This window comes from Carassius gibelio, chromosome B5 (assembly GCF_023724105.1).
Source record: "Carassius gibelio isolate Cgi1373 ecotype wild population from Czech Republic chromosome B5, carGib1.2-hapl.c, whole genome shotgun sequence".
Classification (NCBI taxonomy): Eukaryota; Metazoa; Chordata; class Actinopteri; order Cypriniformes; family Cyprinidae; genus Carassius; species Carassius gibelio.
In genome coordinates, this window is record NC_068400.1 from 9593713 (window position 1) to 9615876 (window position 22164).

The 22164-nt window shown below is 34.2% G+C and overlaps 2 protein-coding genes across 6 annotated transcripts in view; one reads left to right on the forward strand and one right to left on the reverse strand.

Moving 5' to 3' along the window:
* The window catches only part of LOC127957805 (myotubularin-related protein 4), an 85502-nt gene that overhangs the window by 6544 nt on the left and 56794 nt on the right, over positions 1-22164 (forward strand). For 4 of the 5 annotated variants that reach the window (XM_052556482.1, XM_052556483.1, XM_052556485.1 and 1 more), the window contains exon 2: positions 1925-2014. In XM_052556482.1, coding sequence (XP_052412442.1) covers positions 1925-2014 — 90 coding nt within the window. Of the gene's footprint in view, positions 1-1924; positions 2015-10934; positions 11336-22164 lie in introns of those variants that run through there. The other variant, XM_052556484.1, reaches the window with a different exon arrangement.
* LOC127957816 (cerebellin-2) lies at positions 21028-22141 on the reverse strand. Its single transcript, XM_052556501.1, has 3 exons — positions 21892-22141; positions 21611-21748; positions 21028-21519 (listed from the first exon to the last, which is right to left on the reverse strand). The coding sequence occupies exons 1-3, from the start codon at positions 22061-22063 to the stop codon at positions 21236-21238; spliced, it is 594 nt and encodes a 197-aa protein (XP_052412461.1). The 5' UTR covers positions 22064-22141; the 3' UTR covers positions 21028-21235.

A 22164-nucleotide genomic window follows, 5' to 3' on the forward strand; every position in this document is an offset into this window, starting at 1 on the left:
TATTTATTTTTTTTGCTTGTCTTGCCAGTAGATATTTTTTTCTTGCCCTGCTATTTAGTTTTCATATAGTTTTTGCTGTATATGTACATGTGGACTGTACATGTATTAAGTGATTCTGCATTAAAATCCACCACACTGTATATTTAAAGATATGTACGCATGTAAATGTGTATGTAGTTTTGTGCATATACAGATACATTCATTGCTGAAAAAATTTATATTTATATTTTATAGATAAAATAAAAACATGTGAGTTTAAAATGATATATACATGTTTGCATCTTTAGTAAACATGTACATAAATATTATATAATTTTCATCTTAAATATACAACTTGCACATACATACAAATACATATGAATTGTGCATTTTTTGCTTCTTTACAAAAGTTTCATTGTAACTTTTTTTTTTAGTGGACATTTTTTTTTTTAGGAAACCCTGTCAGAAAGTGTGCACACACATAGTTGGTGATCTCTGTGTTTCCCTTGAGCTCTTGGCTCCTGTGGCGTTTTCACTTTCCCTTTCCTGTAAATCAAAGCTCATCCTATAAGTCCGCTTGTAGCCGGAGATCAAGGTCGCCTTCAGCGTGGGGTGAGGAGGAACTCCATGGGTGTGTTCATGAGCTCATACAAACACGCAGGATCATTAAACTGTGTGTGTGTGTGTGTTTAGAGCACCTGACAGTGACAGACTGCACTGATAACCTGTGTGTGTTCACATCTGTTTGCTCATCTTTGTCTTAGACTCAACATTTTTCTATCAAATGTTGCCAGTATTTGGACTCTGAGCAGGAAAAACACACATGCTGAACATTCCAGAGAAGAGTTGAGAAAGACTTTTGATCGGAGCAGAACTGAACACTAATATCACTTATGGTACAACACTGATGTGTGTCCTTGCTGCTTGCAGTAACAGAAATAAGATACATGAACATAATACTAGACATGTGCAAAGCTGCATATTTTTGAGGTCAACTTTTCAGCTGCCTGGACTGGTCTTCAGAAACCCAGCAGCATTTTTTTTTGTGTGTGTGTTCAGTGTTCACCAATTGGAAAGGCATTTGTGCATTCATAAATGGGCCAGTTTTCAAGTAGCATATTTTGCTGCATGTTTTAAAACATGTAGTTTGTCATCCTGCAGCAAAATGTGTGTGTACATACATGCACACAAACAGCACTGTTCAAAAGTTTGGATCAGAAAGTTTTTTTTAAAGTAGTATAGGATGCATTTATTTGAGCAAAAATACAGAAAAAGTAATAATTGTAAATTACAGTAATGATTGACGAGAGTTTCATAATATATAATATTTTGTAGAATATTGAAATATAGTTTCTTTCCCTATTCATTTATTGTGTCTCCCATAATGCGTAATAAACATGCTTTTAGTCCCGGTGTCCTCATATGAGGACATGTATGAAATCAAAGTTCTGTTTCGTAAAAGAAAGACATGTTATAATTACAAAATATAATCATATTTCTGTAAGAGTGTCACTAAATTAATTTCAGACATTTTTGAAGACCAAGGAGAGCGAGTGGTCCTGGTGTCTCAGACTTAAAAGTGTGACATGTACAGTCTCAGAGAAATCCACTAAAATATAATGTCCTCACATGAGGCCGCAGGGTCTTAAGAGGGTTTTTTTTTTGGAACCTGTGATGCTTCGTTCAGGATTCTTTTATGTGTAAAAGATTTGGGCTCAATATTGATTTATTAAGATTTTTGAAAGAAAAGAGCGCTCTTATTCAGCAAGCATGTGTTGGTAGGGTTAAGACCAAGGTAGGGTTAAGATTTCTATTTTAATAGACTTCTGGTTTTATTTACATTGAATATGTTCCTCATCTCACCTCACTGATGCTTATGTGTTTAGTGGACAGTTGTCATCACTACATTTAGCCATTGGCTGATTTCTGATCTGATTTCTTGTAGATTGCGTGTCTGGTGAGCTGTCACGGAGTTGAGAGACCGTCGCGGAGAGGAGAGCTGAGACTAAATCAAAGCACTTCTGCTGAGAAAATGGTGAGTCTGGGGGGAGTTCGAATCAAGTTATTCCCAGTGCAATAATGTGCTTTTTCTTTTGATCTGGGTTAGAAATATGACATTTTAGAACTGTTTTTGTGAGATTCCGAAAACTTTGTATCATCTGCTGTGCTTTTGCTGACCGAGGGTCACCTGAGAAAAAACTGATAGTTTATATATGGTTAGATTTTGTGTGCTTTAAATCTAAGCATCCACCCTGAGTGTACGGCATGTGTTCTTGTGTTTGGCTCAGTGCATGCTAAAGAAATGCCCTCCGGCTGGAAGAGCAAGCCAAGACGACATCTATCAGCTTTATGAAACCATCCATTCATTACTGGCATATCAGAGACTGATGCATGTCTGTCTTTAGATCTCATGTTGTGCTTCGTGAGTTTGTCGTGACCCAGTGGTGTTAACCACCATGATGATTTACATTCCGCGCTCTTCCTGTTCTTCATTTTCTGCTCTCCCGGAGTGGACTTTCCCAATAAAACTGCATTGCAGGGGTGAACAGATGTTGGGAAGATCCTTGATGTTTGCATGCATATGTTTGAAGAGAGTTCAGGGAATGCTGATGCCTGTTAAACGCTGACTGATGCATTGACGTGGAGTTTTATTGGAAACCCTTTTGCTGCAAAATTCCAGTTTGAAGTTAATTGTCCGACCCGTTGAGCAGAGGTTATTTCTGTCTTTTAGTCTGACATTTTCTAGACCATGTTTGGCTGTAGTTTTAGTATGTTTTGACACAATCAGAGGTTCTGCAGGCCTTAAAAAGTCTCCCATTTACAAATGAAGGCCTTAAGCAGAGAAGCAGAAAGTCTTGAATTCACAGTCGTGGCATTACATGTTGCTTTTACTAAAAAAATAGAAAAATGTATATCTTGCTCAGTATTTTTGTTTTGTTTTCTAGCACAAATATATAAACCTCCTTAAATCAAGATACATTTATTTGAGAAGCAAAAGACATCAGATAAGACTTTTTATTTTTTGGGATAAATTGATCTAAATGATGTTTATGATGACAGCAAGAACAATCTGTCAATGGGGTATGAAAACTTTTCTTTTGAATTGCATTGGGTTTTTTTTGAGCCCATTGGCAGTTTTTAATCCAACTCATTTAATTTTGGTCAATTTATCAGTAAGCATCGTTAACTTAATCTTAAACCATAAAAAACCACATTAAGTAAAATTAACATCAACTTAAATAATATAAATTACAAAAAACTTTATTTTATTTCAATATAACTAGTTGCCAAAGCACTTTTTTTCATTTTTGTTTAGCTTAATGCTAATAGTGCTAATATAAATAAAACTAAAGCAAATACATACATAACACTTTAGAACTGGAACACTTATTCACTATTAACTACAACTTTTCCCCTCAATAAATTCCTAATTAATAGTTAGTAAGGTGGTTAAGTTTAGTTATTGGGTAGGAATAAAAGGGGAAGTCGTGGCCTAATGGTTAGAGGGTTGGACTCCCAATCAAAAGGTTGTGAGTCCTAGTCCCGGGCCGGCAGGAATTGTAGGTGGGGGAAGTGCATGAACAGCTCTCTCTCCACCTTCAATACCACGACTTAGGTGCCCTTGAGCAAGGCTCTGAACCCCCAACTGCTCCCCGGGCGCCGCAGCATAAATGGCTGCCCACTGCTCCGGGTGTGTGCTCACAGTGTGTGTGTGTGTGTGTGTGTGTGTGTGTGTGTGTTCACTGCTCTGTGTGTGTGTACTTCGCATGAGTTAAATGCAGAGCACAAATTCTGAGTATGGGTCACCATACTTGGCTGAATGTCACGTCACTTACACTTTCACTTTCATTAGTGATGTAGAATAAGTAATTAATATGTGCTTAGTTACTACTAATAAATAAGATTCTAGTAATATTCATGCTTATAAGCAACTAGTTAAGAGACCTTAAAATAAAGTGTTACCAAATACATTTAATAAAAACCATATAGATAAAAAAAAAAAAAAAAAAGAATACATATATATCAGGGCTCCAAACTGCGACTAAAACGGTCGCATTTGCGACCATAAATATTAAAATGCGAGTGAAGTTTTTGCTGAGGTCGCCACTGGCGACTAGGCATATGTATTTACATGTTATCGCTTAAAAAATTGCATGTAATGCCTTTTTTCCTGATTGTTTTGCATTCACATCTTTTGTTATGTTCGCGCATTGAGTGAATGCGCATCGAAGTTTTAGTGGGAAAAAGAGTTTTAAACAGTCCTCATCTGCCGCGCAGCAGCGCTGACACACACCTGATAAACGTGCGAGAGAGAGAAATGATGGAGACTTGAAGAGAAAGTGCAGAAAAACAGCGTCTATTTCGTTCATAACTTGAACAAACTACAACAGGTAAAGCTGTCATCTGTGTGGATATTGGCAATATCGTTAACAGTTCTCGTTTATAATAATAAGGCTTCTTCTTAATAAGATCTTAGTCCATGCTTTGTTCTGTTAATGCATGAACTTCATTATTTGAAGTGCACTTGCCGTCCAGTAATCGCTTTGTGCTTTGTTACTTTTTAATTTACAAAGTGTCAGCTTTAAAATTATTCCAAATTCATAACAAAATTCAAACAATAAATAAATTTTTGGTGCTATTTAAGGGGCCGTTCACATATCGCGACTAAAAACGCGTAGAAAACGCTAGGCGTGCCGCTTTCTCTTTTTCAAAGCTCTCGGACAGAAGAGCTCCTGAGGCGTCTGCCGTTGCTAAGCAACCATGACCCGCTCTCTCCATGAAGACGCGTAAATTTCAGCAAAAGATAAATGGATTTACAGCACTAAAAATCGCTTGCAGTAGCTCTGTTACTAAATTTATTTAAAGATGGCTATCCATATACAGCTATGATCAGCTGTTCCTTCGTCTTAGCTGAGCTTTCAACTTTGGTACTGGAAAGGATGAAGCTGATTGGTTGGTTCTTGTCACATGACCTGCGGTGCGCTCTCGGGATTCTGAAAAGTTGAGATGGAAAAAAATGAGCGCATCGCTTCCATTATGAGCATGCACTCATACCACGCGACTACATTTGAAATAACGAACTTGAGCGCGCAAAAGACTTAACATGTGAACAGTCCCTAATGCGGCAGGCGCGATCGCGAGTAGTGCCTCAGTTCAAGCAGCACGTGAACCTATCATACCTTGCTCTTTACTACTAGAGTAAATAATGAACATCAAAAGGTAGGCTATTTTATAAGAGATTATATAGTACAACACTTTCAAACTGCGGAAAACGTGTAAAGCTTGTAAACATTGCAACGTAATATTAACCTCAGTAACCTTTCGGTGTCCATCATCAGTCAGCTAGAAATATAACTATAAAGAGGAGCATTTTGCTATATTTATGAGCTATTGAATTTTTATAATTTTACTTAACCTGTTGTCTACATGATTCAACTCCTCCTATAAAATTGTATTTTACTAATAAAGAAAAACAGACTGAATGTGTGAAAGACATGCACTCTTAAAAATAAAGGAGCTTAAAAGGTTCTTCACAGAACAATTTTGGTTCCACAAAGAACCATTCAGTCAAAGGCTCTTTGAAGAACAATCTCTTTCTAACCTTTTCATAATCTGTTATTGTCTTCAAATGTTAAAGTTTCTTTATGAACCCATTTAGACAGGAAAAAAGGTTCTTCTATGGTATCATGAAGCACCTTTATTTTTAAGAGAGTATGACAACATTTACAGGATGCATTGAGGAGGACCCCAAACTATACTCAGGGGCCAAGTGATGCTTATGGTCCATGATATTGGGACAGATTTTGTGTAATAAACAACGCATGACTGTATATTTCAAGTAGGAAAAGACATTTAGCTCCCACTTTAAGCGAACCTTCATTCCAAGGTTATCTACAAGATGGATTAAAATGCTGATAAAGTCAAGAAAAGATGTGACATAAACACGTCAGTATGATTAAAAAGTTAAAATGTGAAATAAATAATTTAAATAAAACACATAAAACATGTTTATTCTCTGGCACCTAAAAAAATTTTCTTATAGGAGCCAATGGCTTCTTAGTCGATTTTTTTGTTTGGAGCCCTGTGTGTGTGTGTGTGTGTGTGTGTGTGTGTGTGTGTGTGTGTGTGTGTGTGTGTGTGTGTATGTATATGTATATATGTATATGTATATGTATATATATATATATATATATATATATATATATATATATATATATATAAACAAACAACACAAAATGACTAAAACTTCTATTAATATTAATGTTAAAACAGATCGAAATATATTATCGAAAATTAAACACAAAATCTAGTTTCAAAATATTAGCAATAACAATAATGGTATCCATGTGATACTTAAATAACGCTGGTGCATCTGTTAGTAAAATGTCAAAACTATATTACTAAAACTTTTTTTAAAAGTGAAGGTTGACTCCTGATCAGAATTATTTTATAATCCGTTTTAGAAGCAGTTTTTCCAACAGTTCCGTCTTGTAGTCAGTGCATGTTTTCTGTGCTGCTGATTTGAGCATCGTTCACACTTTAAGAGTGTGAGAGCAGCGGAGTGTGAAGCCGTGGGTTTCCGTGATGATGTGTGGCTCTGAGCGAATGAATGCGCCCTCGACACTCATTAAACACTTAGCACTCTCCATAAAGCACAGCCTGTGCCTCGTCCTCCTCAGGATCCCCGATTCTCAAAGAGTCTTAAATTTGCTCATACGAAATCTTAAATAAAGTAAAAAAATATATATATTTTTTAAGAGGTCTTGAATTTGAGGATGGAAAAAAAGTTAAAGTGGTACAGATTTTTGGACAAGGCTGCAATTCAATTAAATACATACATTTCGAAGTCAAAACATGGAGCTGTTGCACATTTAACAGATTGCTATTAGTGAATATAGTGTGGTTGCTTATGATGCACCTTTGATGAATAGATGATGTTTGCGTTAGATTTGAGAAGCTCTGCAGAAGCGCTGTTAGAAGTAATTGGTGTGTGATTGGATGGGAACTGAAGGCCAGTGTTCTGGTCGAGTGGAGGCAGTCAATGCTTCAGTCAATGCTTCCGTTGCGGCCGCGCTTCTTATTGTGTAGCGTCTTTAATTGTGTGGAGAGCAAAGTGCAAATGTTCTGAATGTGGTCATTTGGGCTGTTTTTCGTATTAGTTGTTCTCTTGAGACTCCATGTGGTAAAGCAGCTTCTGTTTTTGTTGTTGTAAGAGTGTTTCTGCAGTCTCCTGATAGTTGTAGAAATTGTGGTTTTCATGTGTTTCCATTCAGAATCTGTGAGCCTGGACCACAAAACCAGTCATTTTTTACATTTGAATTGTATTGTAGGTTTTAAATTTGTATGTGCTTTTGTATTTTTTCATTTTTTTTTTTTTTTATATTTATATATAATTTAATTGATTGTTTCACAGCATCTTAAATCAATTTAATTTCAATTAAGTTTATTATTAGAATTTTAATATTTACATTTTAGTAATTTAGTGTTTAGTATTTTATGTTCTGTTGTAAAGTGTATTTATTTGTATTGTGTTATTTGTACAGTATATGTGGTGATGTCTTTTTTTGGCAGTTCTCTCTCTCACACACACAAACACACACACATATATGTATATATAATTATTAATTTTTTTTAACAACTACACTTGCAGTCGTAAAATTAATTTGATAGAATTTTTCATTACAAATTAATTTTATTTATATTTTTATTATAACTCTGTATCTTTTTCAAAAGTCATTTTAAGTTTAGTTCATATCAGTTGTGAGAGCTGGTGTGTCTCTACTTTAATACACACACACACACACACACACACACACACACACACACACACACACACACAGAGAACAAACGACTTACACAGTCTGTTCCTGTTCGGTCATATTTCGTTCCCTTTCTCTCACGACAATGAGGCTCCCTTTTTGTTTTTTTGATGTCAGGCTCAGAGCTCACCTGTGTACATCCTCCATATAAAAACATCTACGGGTTCAAATGGGCTGATCTGAGCAGTTTTATGGCTCAACAAGGAGCTTCAGGCAAACAACTGGAGACTCCGTTGCTGTGAAATCAGTCAATTTAGATCTACACAAATCATTGGTTAAATAGCCAACAATTAAAGATTTCAAGAAAGTATTGCAAGTGGTATTTCTTAATCTTTAATCTTTATGAACACAATAAAATTGTATTATATATTTTTCGACTTGTTTTTCATTTTGGCACATCTTCTCAGTTAACAACGGCTCTGTGTAGTAACAGCTGCTCTATGTGAAATCACGCACCTGATGGAATTAACCACTGATTAGAGAACCGGCTTTACTGACGAGATGCGCATAACGATCGGCCAATCGTGATCGGAGCACCTCTAACGTAGATTCATTAAATACAGTGATGATCTGGTGCTTGTCAGCTTGATTTGTCAGTATGTATTACCCAGTGTTGGACATGACTCACTGTTTGATGTTGTTGTATATTGATGAATGGTTATGACAGTGGTTGTTTACTGTAGACTAATGTGTTCTGATGGCTCATGCAGTCAAACAGAGTGAGCCGTTTGTGGAGGTGTTGTAGCTTTTTCTTCTGTATGGCCCTGTGTCATGCATTAGTGTGAAGTGCACAGCTGGGTTCAGGGGAGCGACGTGTGTGTGTGTGTGTAAGACGTGAAGTGTGTGTTACCCTGTCTGTGGCAGGGTGTCCTCCTTTCCTAAAAATAGGTGTCTTGGAGTCATAAGGCCACGTCTGCAGTGAAACACAGTCCATCAGCTCCAGCAGTGTTGTCTATGAACGCAGCACATGTGTGAAGGTGCAAATACAACCATATTACTATTTTGAGTATTTTGAGTAATATTTGAGTTTCAGAACTCAAAACTTTCTTAAAACAGCTTATATTGAAGGCAAGCTGCTAAAATGACAGCTTCTGGAATGTGTCATTCATGACATCATAGTGTGATGAAAGCCCGCCTCTGCAGAATCAGGTTAACGCCCACTTCCACATCACTGCCTCTGTAGCCCCGCCCACTGATTTGTGCATGTAAGAAAAGAGAGAGGTGAGCACAGGTTTACTCAGCAATCAAATGATTAAGATGAAAAATGTCTTTGCATTACCTTCTTTACTTCTTGGATGAACTTTAATATTTAATAAGTTCATCATCACGTCATTAAGAACCTGGTCGTCAGTTCACTTAATTTTACCACAGATTTGTTTTTAAACAAGACACAATTTCAATTTTTTTTTATTTTGTACATTTATGTTTTATTTAAATAATGCATTTATTTAAAAAAATGTGTATTTGAGTCGTGACTTCAGAAAAGAGTTTAAATCATTCATTGTCATATGATGGGACTTTTCCTCTCTGTCTCTTATCTTTTTGCTTTAATATTTAAATCAAAGAAATTCCCAAGATTACTTTTTTTGTTTTTGTTTTTAATTAAATAAAAATATCTTTATTTTATGTGAAATTTTATTTAACATTGAGCAAGCTTCTCAATAAAAATCTACTAAAAGCTGTCCTCAAAATGTAAAAATGTAAAAAATATCTTCAACATATTTGCAGAGCTGTTTGAAATCTGAAAATGAAGAGAATTATAAAACAAGAATACAGAGAAGAGAATAAAATCAAGTAAAACTAACCTAAGAATGTATGTCATGTTGAGAAGCTTTAAATGGTTCAAAAACAACTATTGTGCTTTTTTCTGTGTGGTAGAAAGTGAATTTAAAATTGTATTTGAAGACATCACGTTCGGGTGAGGTGGACATGAAATGTTGTGCATGCTGGGAATGACGTCACGGTGGAGTAGAGGCACATCGTGGCACGTTGTTCACGCTCGGAGCGCTGTGGAGTCTCTCCTAGAGATGCGCAGCGAGGTACAGCACGTCCTTTAGCGCAGACAGCGATGCATGCTGGGAAACTGCAGAGCGAGTGTCTCTCAGCAGGTTACAATAGAGTCAGTGAGGGAGGGAGGAGATGCTGAAGAATGCTGTGTCACTGGAGCCGCTGCGGATCCCCTCTCTCTCTCTCTCTCTCCCTCTCGCTCTGTGTGTTTCAGTGTCTCTCGCCCGTCGTGACTGAAGTGCGCTGATGCATCCCCCCCCCCCCCCCCCCGACCCCCCCAGGCATGCAGCATCGCAGCGTTTCTGTCTGAACTCAAGCAAAGGAAACATTAACCTGATGAGCATGTGATTTAAAATATGTATGTAATGCATTTTTTTATTTCGTGCATTGAGAAAACAATTGAATAATTTAATTGAGGAAATAAGCTAATTCCTGTTTTAAAATAAAACATGAATATTAAAAAATATATGTGTTTTAAATTGTAATTAGCTGTAGCTCAAGGTCATGGGTTTGATTCCTGAATAAACTGATTAAAATATCGGCTATACATTTATAGTCAAAGAATAAAAGCCAAATGCATAAATGTAACAATATAATCCAATAAAATATTTTATGATATGCATAGAATATAAAAAAGTGTTTATAAAAAGGAATAAATATAAGTACACGACTTTATGTAGTAAATAAATAAAATAAATACATGCATACATTTTGTGTATGTTTTGCATCATATTTTGTTTTCATTTACATTTTTATTCAAAGTTTTTTTTTTTGCTTTTTTTCCACTTTTTAATAGGCTACACAATTTTTAATTTCAGTTTTAGTTTGATTTATTTTAATACATCAATGTAACAAATTTAAAAAAAAGAAATGTTGCTTTGGCAAAAAAAATAAAAATAAATCAGATATAATTTATTTTATTTGATTATGGTTTTAGTTCGAGGTAACTATAATAACCCTGCTCTGCATTGCATCTCGTTTGTTCATTGTTATGTGCGGCTGGTGAACCTGGTGCAGTAGAAAGCCATGTTTGTTGTTTATTTCACATCTCATTCACTTCAGAGTGAGATGTGCAGCGCTGACGTCTTGCTGAGGTTGCAGGCTGGCACGGATGAGATCTCGGTGAAGGGTAAACGAAGGAATAACGAGAGCGAGCGAGAGAGAGAGCGAGAGCGTGCACGTGAGGGGATGCAGTGCTGGAGGGTGGAGCTTAGCATCAGGCTATACCTCGTCTAATGCTCTCTCTCTGTCTCTCTCTCTTCATCACTGATCTCTGTGCGCTGATGCCGGTGAACCTGTCTGTCCTGTCCTGCTTTCTCCAGCCACTCCGTCTTTGTTCTGGAATATTCAGAGCGACAGGAAGGACAGAGAATTGTGCATCGGATCGGTGTGTGTATGTGTGTGTGTGAGGTGAAACACACACTGGTCTCGGTCGAGGGAAGGATGGTTTTGCCGGCTGGTTTTGTCTCCTGGGCAACCGCGCCATGAGCCGGACCAACCGCGCCTCCTGCTCAATGCTCAACTGCTTCGTAAGTGTGTGTGTGTGTGTGTGTGTGTGTGTGTGTGTGTGTGTGTGAGAGAGAGAGAGAGAACGCTGCAGCTGTGGGTGAAGTAATTGACGACACATGACCGTACAGATGTGTGTGTGAATGATAGAAGTGCTGTTTCTACAGAGAAAGCGAGAGTGAGGAGAGTGATGGTGTTTGTGACCGGGAATATTTGAGCAAACAGCAGGAGGGAAGTTCAGAAGAGTGACCGATTTGGAATATTTTGAGGTCTTTAGGTTTTATGTTTTTATAGATTGTCTCTGTTCTGATAGTTTGAAATCTTTGTATGAAGGTAACAAAAAGTTGTTGTCATATCATAGTGCAATATTAATAATAATGTATTATTATTATTATTATTTAGCATACAAAAACAATATATTTTTTTATTATATTATAGTAGTATACTATGCTCATTATTATTGTAAATAATATTGTAAATAAGGCTAAAATATACGTAAAATATTGTATAATTATTACAATCATTATTGTTACATTAAAAAAGTATTTAAATCGTGCTAAATAATTACAATTACAATGACAATAAGAATAAAAATAAGAACAATTATTATTATATAGCTTAAGATACAAAACAATACAAATAGCTAAAATAGAAAAATAATAATAAAATATAACGAAAATAAATGATCAATTTTATAATATAATGGTATAATATTATGCTTATAATTATGATATTATTATTGATAATAGTAATAACATTAATATTACTATGAATTATTTTACCTATTAATAATATGTAATAAGCGTGATATAAAATGTGGTGATTATTATAATCATTGTTATATTAGTAAATTATGTTGATTAAAAATAATAAAGTATACAAAGTGTACTAAATCATATTATTTGTAATTATTATGTAGTGTGATAATGGTAAGTGTTATTAATGATAATAATAATAACCGAACATTGTGTTGTATTAGTTATTGGTTTGTTTCCCATGTTTCTGTGAGGTTTAATGTGTTGTTTTCTGTGTCTCAGTGTTGTTGTGATTTGGTGTTGATCTCTTTTAGTAGAAGTGTAGTGTGTCGAGGGGATGTAAGTCTCAGCTGCTCACTCAGCACTTCTGATGTTAAAAAGGATTGCCTGGATGAGTGTTTGGTGTTCATAGTCAAAAGATCTTGACGATGACCTTGTTATTGTCTGATTGGTTCATCAGGAATATATTTTCGTGAAGGATTGATGTTGATGGCATGCATTAGTGTGGCACTTTTCCAATGTATGGATAGTAGTGATCGACTGATATTGATTTATTGAATTTATAACCGATACAATACCAGTTATTTGCATGTTTATATCTCCGATAACCGATATGCAGAACCGATATTTATTTGCTGTTATACTAATGTTTTTGACACAATGATTACAACACCACTGAACTGAACAAACCATTTTATTCAAACATTTTTATCATAATCGATATCCGATTATCGGTAAATCGATATATCGGTCAATCTCTAATGGATAAATTAAACCATTAAAATCAGCCTTTTTCTATGCAGGGCTTCCTTAAGAGCAATTAGTTGACAAACTAATAAAAGATATATATTCATAGATTATGAAAATATGTATTTTTACGTGTCTCTAAGCATGAGGATGACTGTATTTCTAGGTAAGGTTTATTTATATTTGAGTGTTGACGAAGTGGGATGTGTCCCAAACTGTACAGGACTCTTGTTTGGCCCAAAATAGAATATGTAAATATAAGGCATTTCCATATAGATATTTTGTAAATAAAGCATCCTATTTGTCCAATTTCCAAGAATAATATTGATTGTAAAGTTATATTTTATAAACTATTATAAAATATCTATACATACAAATAACAAACAACTATAAAAGTTACGTGTTGGGTTTATAATATGTGAAGCATTTCATGAATTTCAATTTACAGAAAAGAATAACAATTGTAAAATATTGTACTTGTTATAAAATAAATATAAAAAACATAACTTTAAAAATAACATGTGATGGATAATTAACATTTACAATGTTTTATTTGTTCCCTTTCCAGCAACAATAACCACTATAAAGTGATATTTTATAAACATTACAAAATAACTATAAAAATAACAGGATTTTTTTGTATGTAAAGCATTTGTTAAATTTCCAGCAAAAATAATTTAGAAAATTAGATTTTATAGTTAAGAAAAAACATAAATAACTATACATATACCATATTTGTTTGGTTTTTAGTATGTAAAGCATTTTTATATTATTTTACAATTATATTTAATAATCAAAATTATTTTTAGGCTTTGATGAATTGTAAAATTCTATCCTAAAATTGTTATAAAAGTCGCATTCGTGTAAATATAACATGCTATGAGATTTACAGTTGCTCAATCACTCATGCGTGATGTAATATATTAATCATATCTCATAGATTAGACTGAAGTGTGTTTGTATTTGCTCCTGCTGTGAGTGTTTTGTTCTCAGTGAGAGCAGTGAAAGGCTCTTATTGAATGAAGAATGATTTTTCCATGCGGTGACGTGTTCTCAGTGTCTGATAGAGCAGTACTATGAGCTCTGTGATGTGTGTTAATGTGTGTGTTTTGCATGTGTTTTCCTGGCATGCTGGAGTTATATGTGGAGAGTTCTGTGTGTGTGAGTGTGTGTGAGTCTCATGGCTCTCGCCGCAGATGAGGATGAGAAGTGTGAAGCCTGGGGCAGATGGAAAGTCGTGATGAACACACCTGCAGTCTGAAAGCATTATGTGAAAGATATCACTCACAGGTTATCTAGATGTGAATCTCTCTCTCATGCATAACTCTCAACTAGAGCACAGTCATATTTAACAATGTTAACTCATCTATTGCACATACTGTTTACTGAGTTAGATTTGCATACATTGTGTATTCAGAGAGTTAATAAACAACAGAGACTTCTGCGGAAGTTACGGAATGTGTTTTTTTTTTTTGTTGTTGTTTATAAATATGCATGGTTTATACACATTTATTTATACAATATTTATTTTGTTACGGTTAAAGTACAAAAAAAACCTTCAAATTAATAAAAACAAAATATAATAAATGACAAAGCATGCAACAAAATTACTGAAATTTGAACTAATTAAAGTGTAAACAGAATGTTAAATCAAATATTACTCAAAAAATAATATTGTGGTTTATATATGTGTATATAGTGCTGTCAATCAATTACACAAATGTACTAATTAATAACACATTTTTTTTCTGAAATTAACATTAAATAACATTAAAGTTTTTAAATATACTTTTACATTGCAATTATTTCACATTCAGTCTTCAAATCAATTTTCAAACAACAAAGACAGTGTATTTTTTTTAATATTTTTTTTTTTGACTGAAGGCCAGTATCACTGACACCAATTAATATAGATTTCCATAAAAAAATTTAAAAAATCCCCCTATTATTTAACAATCGACTATAGCAATTCATTACATTATTATTAAGATCTATCAATTGTAACATTTATTAGACTTTAAAAATAACTTCTAATTTAAGTGAACTTAAAACAATCTACATAAACCCATTAGCTTATAATATATGACATATTTGGCTACCTGTGTCCCTAAACAGAAATATACAGAATTTTAATATAGTTATCAAACACTAAATACAAATGAATCCTTAAAACTATTGATTTTCTCTTTTTTTTAATTTTTGCTTCTGATGTATCGGGATCACAGGTTGTTTTGGCTGCTGTCACTTTAAGAGCTGCCTCTGCTGAACATGATGCGGATGGTAAACTCTCTTTGCATGCACAGTTTTACTGCAGCCTTAATCACCTTAACTGTGGATGTGTATGATGCTGAGATCTCGTGCAGATCGTGTTTGATTTGTGATGATCTGATGCACAAGCGCCCCACAAACAGCCGTGTTTCACGCATGTTCTCGTCAGCGCTGGGCTCTGCTGCCGAGGTTGATCTTTTCAAATATTCCTGCTCCTGAAATATTCAGTAGCAGCTAGAGAGAGAGAGAGAGCGACTCCCATCTCACTGAAGCATTTGTTCTTCATCTCTCTTCCTCCTCATGCATCTGTTCTCCTCTCTCAGCTTTTGGAGATTGTTTCTCGGCTGATCTAGACGGCTCTTCTTACCGATGCATTAATTTCACCAAGCAAAGTTTTATAAACTACTATATATATATATATATATATATATATATATATATATATATATATATATACACAAAGCTTAATTTTTGGTTTTGGTGTTCAGCTAAATGAAAACGTACATTTACAGAAAAAACAAGAAACAAAACTGTAGCCATAATTTATATTTTTGTGATTTGCAGACATATTTGGTAATTGCAATCCTTTCAAATTTAATTGCTTAACCTAAATACAAATAATGTACATTTATAAAGCTTCTCATTTATTTTGATGATTATTTTATTGAATTCTATAGCTTTGTCTTGTTGTTCTTCCTGTTACACTCATTATGGATCTCCCATCTGAAGAAAATGAAACTGTTGAATAGAATTAAATCAGTCAAATCAAATAAATCTGACGAGCATCTACAGCATACGTCTTCCTGACTTGAGTTAACCCAGATGAAAAAAGAAAAACCTCTCTCTCTCTTTGTGTGTGTGTCTGAATATGAGGGAAGTGTAAAGCGGAGACAGAATTCCTGCGGGATCCAGGAAACGAGACGAATGCATGTCTGGATGTGTTTTAGTCTGAATGGATGTAATAATCTCTAGTGAATCAAACTCCTGCGCTTCCCGCTGGATTACAGTAGATGATGATTGTCTTAAATTAAACCAATTGCTGTCCCGTCCTAAAAGCTCTTTGAATGATTTAATTCATGTTCCTGTCCTCCCAACCGTGGACGAGCTGTAGCACAAATACAGATCAAGAGCTGGAGAGTATATAGTGGGATAGAACAGAGAATAGTAAAGTTTTAGTATTATTTAGATACTTTTGCAGTTTTCTCTATATTTTAAATTAGCTTTTATTTTTTATAATTTCTCAAATTAAATTTGTCATTCACATGCTTTAATTTATTTTGCTTTAATATTTTTTTTATTTGTTATTATTATTTTAATTGATATACATTTCTTATTAGTTTTGTTTATTATTATTATTTTTTTAAATCTATTTATATTTTATTTCAGCCTCATTTCATTTACCTTTTTTTCTGATTATTTGCTTTTGTATCTTTGTATTATTTTCTATAGTTGTATTTTTTGTGTGCTTTTGCATTTTGTATTGTTTTGTATACATTGCTAATCTAATGTTTTGTTTTTCAGCTAATATTTATTTATTGTTTAGGCTTTATTTAAATTACTGAAAAAGAAACGGAATTTTTTTCTTTTTTTTTACTTATTTTTAAAAAAAAATTCATTGTTTCCTTCATCTAATATTAATTTTATTTCAGCTTTATTTCAATTGACAAAGTATAAATTCTAATTGTTTTTTTTTTGTATGTATTAGATTTTTTTATTTCCTTTTTAATTAGAATAATTTTCTATATGTGCTTTTGTCATTCCTATGGTTTTTCTATATAGTTTCTAGTTTAGTGGTTTTAGTCCTTAAACTGAATTGCCACATGTGTTCCTCATGGTTAATGTCAAAACGAAGCCGTTGTGGGTGAATCTGATGCTGACTGTGTTACTGTGTTACTGTGGAGCGTGTTGTTAATGCATTAGCGACTGCAGACTCAGTGCTTGGTCTTGTGTTACTCTATTTCGAGCGCATGCTGTTCTCTTACTGGTGACAAACAAATGAGGTAAAGAGTGGGATAGAGGGGAGGGAATCGAGCGTGACGAGGCAGAAACACAGCGTCTTCAATCACTGTGTTCCCAAAGACTCAAAGTCTGCGACAGGACATTTTTCATGCCGCTGTCTCGAAGTGACAAGATAATTGGTCTGAGGGTCAGCTGACCTCAGCTGAAGATCCATAAAGCATCTTTTGACATGAGGACATTGTGTCTTCCTGTAAACTGCCCAAAGCTGACGCCTTCCAGCAGGGATGGGCTCTGAGACATGCTCTTCTGATCGGTCTTCAGCAGCTTCTTTTTGCCTGAAATGTACTTTATTAATTTAGATTAACATTTCTAGCTACACTCATAAATAAAATGAGAAATAATAAAATATAAATTAAATACATGTCAAATAAATTCAAACATGTATAATAATTTCTTCTGACAAGTTTTTTGCATGGTTTGTGTATAAAATATACTTCATGCATATAGGTAAATTCTTCATGCTTGATTTCAAAAGTTTAGTTTTTTATTACAGTTTACTTAATTTACCCTGTTTTCTTTTACTGCTGCTCATATATATGAATAAATAAAATATTAAATTATCTGAAAATAAATAAATATGTTTTTTAGCATGTTTTTTCGCCTAAAATGTACTTTGTTTAAAACATACTAATTAAATTATTAATTTTAAATTAATTAATAAAATTATGAACATAATTTATTAACTTAATTAGATATTTAGTACTGTGAATATATTAATAAATCTAAAATATAAATAAATAATGTAAATTCCCTGGAAAAACAAATAAGGAAATAAATAAACTTGAGTTTTTGGCGTATTTTTTTGTCACCTTTTTTTAAATCGGTATTTATATAATACTACTACATATTTTTAATATTTTAATATTTTACCATTTTTTTAAATAAAGAATATGTATTTTTTATTTTTTTGGTTTTTATTTTAATTTCAGTTTGTGTATTTTATGTGGTTTTTCTTTTTTTTTTCATTTATTTTATTCTAGTTCCCTGTTTTTTATTCCTCTCTAGCTTTTATTTATTTTAATATCAGTTTCATTTTAAGTCATTTAAGTACTTAAACTTAATTATTGTTGTTACTTGCCAAAGAACTATTTCTAATTGTTAGAAAATTTTTTGAAATCTAATATTTATATATATATATATGTATGTCCAGCTTGTTTGAATGTTTGTTTTGCGTTGCTAGAACGTTTCTAGCCTCGCTGTTTCTTTCTTTCTACTTTTGTCTTCGTCACTTGTCGTATGTTTGGGTGGTCCTTGCGTCTTGGCCTCGTTCCTGTTCTATTTCTGTCCTGTAACTTATTAAAGGAGTCACTGGTGTGTCTGAGCACCGTTGAAGATCTCTGTGCCACTCTGAGCTTTTTATAGCGCGTCTGCAGCCGATCCTCGTTAGGAGAGCACAATCTCCCCTCGTTAATGTCTTTAACGAGCTAGAGTGCGACCGCAGCAGAAGTGATCCATCGGCGGGATGAAAGAGCACAGATGTACCTGGAGGATGGAGAATGTGATGAATTGCTCATGGGATTCACTGAGTGATTGATTGAAAACTCAAGTCCATCAGAAAGATTGATCTTAAATCTAGCGCCCCTCTGTCTCTCCCCTGTAATGTATTGCTCTTGTCTTGCATATATGTAAGATTACCAATAATAACAATGACAACAATTAGTTATAGTTATTATATGATTATCAGTTGATGCATAATATTGAGCAATATATTTATTACAGTATTTATTGTTCTTTTATGTATGTAACATTTGTTACATATTTAAACGAATACAACTGTTTATTGTTAGTTCATGTCAGCTCAGGTCTATTAATTCATTAAAACATACAATTTAGATTTTATTTAACAAGTATTAATAAATATAACTATATGCAGGAAAAAAATGCTTTAGCACTATATTTTTTGTCAGTTTGTTAATGTAAATAGATCCTAAATTGTATTGCATTTTGAATCACAGTTATCAATATTTATTTTAATTAGATTTTTTTTCTCCCCCATAAGTTGTGCGGTTGATTAGTGCTTGTTAGGTTTGATTTATTCCAGGTTTTGTACGTTGTTCTGTCGGTGTAGACCTCTCAGTGGTTCCAGGATACTGGAGTTGGATGTTGATGTGCTGTATACTGAGATTGGACTGTGAAGGGTGTTTTTAAGGACTGATCGTGGCCTCGTTGCGTGCCGACTTCAGTCCTCAGAGAGTCTCTGCTGGCTCCATGCTTCAGGGACTCGGAAACAATGGCTCTCCATTCAACTGCTTAATGGAGAAAGTGCTGGGTCATTTACACGAGCGGCTGAAGAGTGAGGAGCTTTCTTCAGATAAATCAAGAGCTCTGTAGACATTTGTCTTTATTAACTGATAGAGGTTTTGCTCTCTCTCCTCCACTCCAGTCAAATACACACTTAGGCTTCGCTCCAAAATCTAGTGCACTATGTAGGCAGCAAGTTCATACATGAGATATTAGAGTTTTGAAAAAAAAAAAAATAAGCATGTACAGATATAAATTATCATTACTATTGTTTTTTATGTGCCTGATAACGATATGCAAAATCAATAGTAATTGTTTTATTTCTTTCTCCCATTTTTGAGTGATATTATTAGTGATACCAATACAGATTATTTGCATGTTTGTGACTAATAATCGATATGCAGTCACTATTTATTCATTTTATTTCTATCCCCTGTTTCTGCTGGAGTGTTTATTAGAGATTGACTGATATATAATTTTTTTAATAATCAGTACAGGATATTTGCATGCTTATCTGCACAATAACTGGTATGCAGAATCAATATTTAATGATATTTCCATTTGCTCTTTCTGCTGAAGCGTTGACCAATAAATTGACCAATATTTATTTTTTTAGTTATTTTTTTATAATTTATACAGATTATTTGTATGTTAATGTGCCCGATAACCGATATGCAGAACTGTAATTTATTTGTTTAACATCTATCTGCTGTGTCTGCTGAAGCGCTTGGTAAGATTTGACTGATGGTGATTTTTTTTTTTTTTAAATAACCCAAACAATATAGTTTGCATGTTTATGTGCCCGATAACCGATATTCAGAACTGAATGTTATGCCCCTTTCCATAAGCGTAAGCTTCATCTTTCAAAATAAATGTAAAGACAGTTAATAATGTCCTTAGTTTTACCATCAGTTCAAGCTGAAAGAGGAAAAGAGTCTCGTTACAGACACAGTGATGAAGCTTGTATGTGTTTGCAGAACACAAGACACAGACGGTTAAGACCGTCTCTCTCACACACACAGACACACACACACAGACGCAACGCGCAAAACTCTGCAATTGAACAATCAATAGTTGTACTTAAACTAATAACAAAACATACTTCCAGTAGCTGATTCAGAAGCGACAGATCATCCACATAGTGACGTACAGATGTGGGGCGTTTAAACGAGATGTTTTAGGGGTGTGTGGCAGAGTCCTAACTTTGATAAAGAATAAGTCTTTGGATTTGAGAATTTAGTCTTTGCAACTTTACAGATCTTCTTTCTGCAGCAAGAGCTTGTAACACCCCAAAGAGAAAGGAGAAATTGACATCGCATCATATGACCCTTTAAATTTTTATAACCGATATCAATTATTTAAGTGGCTGCTAACCGATATTTGGGATCAAGCCTATTTATTTTTACTTCTGTTTTTGACACAACGATAACGGTTTTATTTATAACACTTTTGTTTCTCTTTCATTTGAAATTTCAGTCATCTTGAAAACATGCTGAAAGCTAGTATGAAAGAGAATGTTAAATGTAACATTGCATCTCTTTATTTACATAACAGAAGCAACATTAATATTTTTTTAAAGTTATTTTTGAAATGTACTCGTATGTGTTTCCTGCCACACTGGAAGTAAATTTTCTGTGTAGTGATAACTATCCTGGGACAACATGCTAAATCATTCTAGCAACATATTTACTAACAATGCGTGACTTTATTCATGTTTTATGCGTGGAATTTGATTTATTACGAGAGAATCAAAAGTGTCTACACAACAAACAAACATATTGATATTGACAGGGTTTGAATATTAATGAAAGATAAACTAAAACCAGCAAACAATTATTCCCATCAGTGTGTGGAAATGGGGATACATTTAAATGATTTTTTTGGGCAGAAGCTTCACATAGTAAAAAGTAGGTGTCCACTGAAGGTGTTACGTCTCCAACTGTCTGTGTAGACACGGCGTTTCTCTAAGAGCTGAAGATATACCGTGTCCCATCGTTCAAGAAGAAGACTAACCGAGTTGGTCGTAGTGTCCTCGGTGTCTAGCCCAGGAGCGTTATCTGATGCTGTGACCACAGGATTGCCATTTTTTAGCAGTCTCACAGCGGTTGGTTCTTCATCAGGATTGAACACCACAAAGTTGAAGAAATAAACCCCTTTTACTGGTGCAGTGAAGATTCCTGTTGATAATGGTAGAAACTTATATGATGATGATTATAATGATGATAAAAATGTTGAAGCATTAAACTACTTTGTGCAATGGGATAATACCTGTCTTAGTGTCATAAGCATTTCCAATGTTAGTAAATGCATTTTCATACGCAAGAGTGGTTGCTTCGGCATGAGGTCCAAAATATTTGGAGCCCAGTGAAGAAGACAGTGTGGCTGAAAAAGCTACTTTTGTGCTTTCTACAAAAAATAAAGAGATGAGATGAAACTGATGAGCAATTGAAAAGAAAAACCTGTCATGGTTCTTTTCATGCTATCAAAAAAAAGGATAGTGTGACCAGTCAAATAATAATAATAATAATAATAATACAAATTTACAGTACCTTCATTCTTGCTTCTTAGTTCCCTGACTTCATCATTTAAAGCATTTAACCTTTCCCCCATGGTTTTAATATTTCTGAGTTCTTTAAGGATATCTAATGTCGGTGTGAATAAATCCTGTGCCAGTGTGGGCCAAACACACAGCAGAAGAACTATGCTTATTTCCAGCTTCATCGTTGCTTCTCTCTGTGAGTATTAGCGATTGAGATGCTTTCCTGCAGCCTCACAAAACCTAACTGCATTTATTTAACAGCCTAGAGAGACTTTGGACAACA

Bases quoted from the DNA above. Each gene is read 5' to 3' on its own strand.
- LOC127957816 (XM_052556501.1), bottom strand. From the start codon at position 22,063: ATGAAGCTGGAAATAAGCATAGTTCTTCTGCTGTGTGTTTGGCCCACA. The intron at 21,749-21,891 runs GTACTGTAAATT...TATTTTTTGTAG, and splicing joins ACTAAGAAGCAAGAATGAAG to AAAGCACAAAAGTAGCTTTT. The intron at 21,520-21,610 runs GTATTATCCCAT...CATTATCAACAG, and splicing joins TGCTTATGACACTAAGACAG to GAATCTTCACTGCACCAGTA.